The 5,916-nt window shown below is 48.8% G+C and overlaps 1 protein-coding gene across 1 annotated transcript; it reads right to left on the bottom strand.

The window, feature by feature from the left end:
* Positions 1-366: 366 nt before the first annotated feature.
* On the bottom strand, positions 367-5,402 carry LOC123164024 (mucin-1-like). Its single transcript, XM_044581448.1, has 2 exons — positions 4,677-5,402; positions 367-715 (listed from the first exon to the last, which is right to left on the bottom strand). The coding sequence occupies exons 1-2, from the start codon at positions 5,341-5,343 to the stop codon at positions 573-575; spliced, it is 810 nt and encodes a 269-aa protein (XP_044437383.1). The 5' UTR covers positions 5,344-5,402; the 3' UTR covers positions 367-572.
* Positions 5,403-5,916: the final 514 nt, after the last annotated feature.

The following is a 5,916-nucleotide window of genomic DNA, read 5'->3' as shown; positions in this document are numbered from 1 at the left end:
TTTCATCGCAAGGTGTATCTATTCTACAGGAGTGTCACCTTAGCAGCCAAGAAGAGCGGGAAGAAGGGTGCTGGACGGTTATACATACGGACGTGCAGGCAAAGAAGATATAAAGTGGCCACATCCAGCCTTGGTACGTGTGACGGCCTCCAACATTGAGTGTTCTTCTGTCAGAGGCTAGCCACTACTCGTGATGCGCAAATTAGCCCTACGACGCTAGCCTCTTCTACGGTGCCGTGGAGCCATACTTTGATTGGAACCAACGGACAAAGCTGTCTCCACGTCTCTCGTTTTGCCAGATATAAGTTGGACTGGCTGGCAGCATTGCGCGCCCATGTGGCTACATGCTTTTTTTCGAAAGGGGGATCTCCCCGGCCTCTGCATCAGAGTGATGCATACGGCCATCTTATTAACGAAATAAAAGGTTTCAACAAGGTTCCAAAGTCTCCTACTGAAAAGTAATAAAAAGACAGCTCACACAGAGCTAAAGAGGCTGGACACACAGACTAGCCAAGATAAGACGCCACAACCGGCTGGCTAAAGATAGATAGGTAAACTAATTGCCTATCCTATTACATGACCGCCATCCAAACCGGTTGAAGATATCCCGAGCTACCATCTCCCAGCGGATAGATCCAGTAACCAAATGCTCCCTGGCCTCCATCGGAGTGAGTAGCGACCATGAACGGATCACGGCCGTGGCTCGGAAAATAACCTGCAAAAAGTGAATACGTGATGTTCTGTTAAAAACCAAATCATTTCTACAAGTCCAGATAGTCCACAACAAAGCGCAAACTCCAACACGAATATGTCTCGCTAATTCAGGCTCAATCCCAGTGAGCCATGTCCCAAATAACGTAGTGACAGAATTCAGTGGAGTAATATTAAAAGCAATGTGAACCGTCCGCCAAAGTACTCTGGCAAACGGGCAATCAAAAAAGAGATGTTTGATCGTCTCGTCCCGATCACAGAAGCTACACCTCGTAGGTCCTGTCCAATTACGCTTAATCAAGTTATCCTTGGTTAAAATAACCTGTTTATGGACAAACCACATAAACACTTTTATTTTCAAAGGAACTTTGACAGCCCAAACATGCTTGGAGGTAGGAATGGAACTCGAATTAATTACATCAATATACATTGATTTAACCGTGAATACTCCAGACCTAGTCAGTATCCAGCGTAATTCATCGGGTTGTTGAGAAAGATGGACATCCATTAGTCTCCGAACTAGACGGAGCCAATCTTCCCAACGATTGCCCACTAACGACCGTCTGAACTGAATATTAAGGGGGATGGATTGAAACACCGTAGCAACGAACACCTCACGTCGTTGAACAATGCGATATAAAGACGGATATTGAATGGCCAAGGGTGTCTCGCCGAGCCAAGTATCCTCCCAGAAGCGTGTACTAGCGCCGTTGCCAATAACAACCTTTGTCCTATTAAACAGAGATTGTTTGATTTTCATCAGGCCTTTCCAGAAAGGTGAGTCAGTTGGCCTGACTGTGACCTGGGACAAGGACTTTGTCTGTAGGTACTTGCTGCGAAGGATTTGGGCCCACATGGCATCAGTCTCAAAAGAAAGCTTCCACAGCCACTTGCTAAGAAGGCATCTGTTCTTAACTTCAAGATTCTCAATACCAAGACCCCCTTGGTCTTTCGGTCTACAGATGATATCCCATTTTGCAAGTCTGTATTTTCTTTTTAGATCATCACCCTGCCAAAAGAAACGCGATCGATAAAAGTCCAGTCTTTTCCTAACACCAACTGGGACTTGAAAGAACGATAAGAGAAACATAGGTATACTCGTGAGCACCGAATTAATCAGAATTAATCGGCCTCCATATGACATGAGCTTGCCCTTCCAGCAACTCAGTTTCTTCTCAAACCGGTCTTCGATGCACTTTCATTCTCTATTGGTCAGCTTTCGATGGTGGATTGGAATACCTAGGTAAGGGAAAGGTAAATCCCCCAAGTCACCCAAACAATTGCCTATAAGCCTCCTGTTCATCTTTGGCTCTACCAAAGCAGAACAGCTCGCTCTTATGAAAGTTAATCTTTAACCCGGTCAATTGTTCAAAAAGGCATAACACCAGCTTCATATTTCTCGCCTTGGCCAGGTCATGCTCCATAAAGATGATTGTATCATCAGCGTACTGAAGGATGGATACACCTCCATCAACCAGATGAGGTACCAAGCCACCCACTTGACCATTCTCCTTAGCCCTTCCTATCAAGATGGCTAACATATCAACCACAATGTTAAACAGGATAGGGGACATTGGATCTCCTTGTCTTAGGCCTTTATGTGTCTGGAAGTAATGACCAATATCGTCATTCACTTTAATTCCCACACTCCCTTTTTGCGTAAATGATTCAACCTAGCGTCGCCAGGCTTCATCAAAACCTTTCATACGCAATGCCTGTTGGAGAAATGGCCATTTGACCTTACCGTACGCTTTCTCGAAATCCACCTTAAAAATGACACCATCTAACTTCTTGGAATGGATTTCATGGAGCGTTTCATGAAGGACGACCACCCCTTCAAGGATGTTTGTGTCCGGCATGAAAGCAGTTTGGGAGTGCTGCACCACAGAATGCGCAATCTGTGTGAGCCTATTAGTCCCGACCTTGGTGAATATTTTAAAACTAACATTGAGAAGACAGATCGGCCTGAACTGCTCAATTCTCACAGCATCCGTCTTCTTAGGAAGCAGTGTGATAGTTCCAAAATTCAAGTGAAATAATTGAAACTATCCAGAGAACAGATCATGAAACATAGGTAGCAAATCCCCCTTAATAATATGCCAGCACTTCTTGTAGAACTCCACCGGAAATCCATCCGGTCCGGGAGCCTTATTATTTTTCAACTGTGCTATAGCATCAAACACCTCCTTCTCCGAAAACGGGGCAACCAGAATATCATTTTCAGCAGCCGAAAGTTGAGGCACATCCTCAGTTCTGGACTCATCGAGAGATGCACAATTATCCTTCGGAGGTCCAAATAACTGCCTATAATACTCGGTTATATATGTTTTTAGGTTATCCTGTCCTAAAATAGTGCCCTCATCTTGTTCAAGTTGGAATATTCTCTTCTTTTTGTGCTTACCATTAGCAATCAGATGAAAGAATTGAGTATTCGCGTCCCCTTGGACCACTTTGCGAACCTTAGCCCGCAAAGCCCACTTCAATTCTTTTTCGCGGAGAAGTTCTTTCAACCTCTTCTCTGCTTCAGTTTTAACCTGGAGCTCAGCAGGCATCAAAATCGTGGATTCGGCCTTAACGTCCAGATTCTGTATAAGAGAGAGGAGCATGTCCTTCTCAATCTTATACACCCCACTAAGGTGCTTAGCCCAACCCCGTAAGAAGCTTCTCAAACTCCTAATCTTATTTTGCCAACGCTCAACGCGGTCCTACCTCCTACACCCTTCGCCCATTCCCTAGCGATCAGGTCTAGGAACCCTTCGCGTTCGAACCAGGCCATCTCAAAAGAAAAGGTGTTTTTGTTTCCCACGTGGTTCGGCTCCCCTGAGTCAACGAACAGGGGTGTGTGATCGGAAAAACCCCGTGAAAGAGTTTGAACCGTCACAAGCGGGAACTTCTGTTCCCACTCCACACTCGCAAGAACGCGATCAAGCTTTTCGTAAGTCGGGTTGGGCAAAGAGTTAGCCCAGGTAAACTTTCTACCAGAAAGCTCTATCTCCCTCAGATCCAAGCTTTCAATAATAGTATTGAACATGAACGACCACCTGCCGTCAAAATTATCATTAGTCTTCTCTTCTCTCCTCCTAATGATGTTGAAATCACCTCCAACTAAGATTGGAAGCTGCTCGGACCCACAGATCCGAACAAGATCCGCCAAAAATTCCGGTTTAAGCTCGGGCTGTGCGGCACCATAAACCGCCACCAACGCCCAGTTGAAACCATTAACCTTAGACCTGACTCGAAACTTAACCGCGAAGTCGCCCATCACTACACTCCGGACTTCAAGCGAATCGCATCTCACACCCAGCAAGATACCACCCGATCTTCCTCGCGGAGGGAGGCAATGCCAATCAAAATCAACACCACCCGCAAGAGAGGAAAGGAACCGGGGCGCAAAGTTGTCTCTACCAGTTTCCGATAGAGCAATAAAATCTAAACGATGCTCCAGAGATGCCTCAGCAAGAAACCTTCTTTTAGCCAAGTCTTTCAGACCTCTGCTATTTCAAAAGATTCCTTTCATCACTCATCATGAAATTTTTTAGTAGTCCGAATCCTAGCACTCCTACGAACTGCAGAATCGGGGTAAATTTTCCGTTTCCACTTACGCTTGGGTTTACTAGGTCCTGACTCCCGATCCTCATAACCGGGCTCAGCGGAACAAACAACTGCATTATCTATGGGCATATCATCGTCCTCAGACTCATGATTGGATGGTGCTAGATCCACACACATATTATCGAGCACTCTAACCCCTAATGCATCAATCTCATTGTCATTCATGGGTTTAACCGCTGCAAGATTACGAATAGTTTCTAAGGCACGCTCCGCCTCCAAATCTAACAAATCATTCACCGAATTGGAAATCTCACTATTTGTAACCCCGAGTGAAACTCCTAATTGGTTTGCATTATTTATAATTTCCTCATTAGAAAAATGCAATAAAGAATTAGATATGTTGACGGACATACCAGTAGAGATCGCAGCATCATGAAGCTTGGCCGCCCTCATAGCGCACCTCTGCTGCATGTCATCAACCTCCGGAAGCTCCTGAATGCGAGCACTCATCCGCCTCCCCGTCGAGGCCGGGTCCGGGATCCCGCCAAAAGCAACGACCTCCTCCCTAGTAACTCCTCGCGCTGAAACCCACGAAGGGTCAACCAAGGATACCGGAGGAGGCGGCAGCGGGCTCCCATGCCCCTCGGACAAGTGCCCCAAGCCGAGACCCATAGCAACGGGTACGCTGGGAAGAGGCTCGGACCTCCTGACCGCCGACGAGGAAGGAGGAGTTAGGGCCGCCTGCCCCAAACCCCCCTCCCCCAACGCCACAAAAGGCGCGGGCGCCGCCACAGCCGAAGGAGATGCGGTCCTCCTGACCGCCGGCGAGGAAAGAGGAGTCAGGGCCGCCTGCCCCAAACCCCCCTCCCCCAACACCACAGAAGGCGCGGGCGCCGCCACAACCGAAGGAGATGCGGTCCTCCTGACCGCCGGCGAGGAAGGAGGAGTCAGGGCCGCCTGCCCCAAACCCACCTCCCCCAACGCCACAGAAGGCGCGGCCGCCGCCGCCACGCCCGAAGGAGAGAGAGCCGAGGCCGCCTGCCTCAGGCCTCCTCTCCCAGCACCTGCCGGTCCCATCATGACCAGCGATGCCGATGTCGGGATAGTGAAGGGGGAAGTGGGAGCCACCAAAGGCTACATGCTTTACAGACATCGATCCGGACAAGAGAGAACACGTTGGTGTTGGTGTTATCTACGGCATTCACAGACGGAACACATAAAGGCTGTGAATGGCCAAATACGTGAGGCCATCAGGCAAAGCATGTGAGCATCCCCGCGCGCACAATCGGCTAGGAATCGCCATATTCGAGGATCGGCTGCAATGCATGCATGGACAAGCTTCACCGACAAGCAACAAACCTGCTGCATCAGTCCAAGCTGCATATCCTACCCACACGTTTTTGTTGGAAGCAGGCAGCTACCTGCTGCCTCAAGACAAACCTCCGGAGGCCGACGTGCCCAGCCCTGCCTCCCTCCCTCCTCCTCATCTCGGGTGGCTGGCCCGGCGACCGAGCGGCCAGCGTGAGCTGTGAGCCGGCCGAATGAGTAGGGAGCTGCGACGGCGACCACCCTAGCAAAGCGAGCGGTTCATCGAACCAGGTAGATAAAGCCGAGTAGCACAGGGCCACAGGGGCACCGTGGTCCTTTTCACCA

The sequence above is a fragment of the Triticum aestivum genome, chromosome 7D, assembly GCF_018294505.1.
Source record: "Triticum aestivum cultivar Chinese Spring chromosome 7D, IWGSC CS RefSeq v2.1, whole genome shotgun sequence".
Classification (NCBI taxonomy): domain Eukaryota; kingdom Viridiplantae; phylum Streptophyta; class Magnoliopsida; order Poales; family Poaceae; genus Triticum; species Triticum aestivum.
This window is presented reverse-complemented; position numbering and strand designations above follow the sequence as displayed.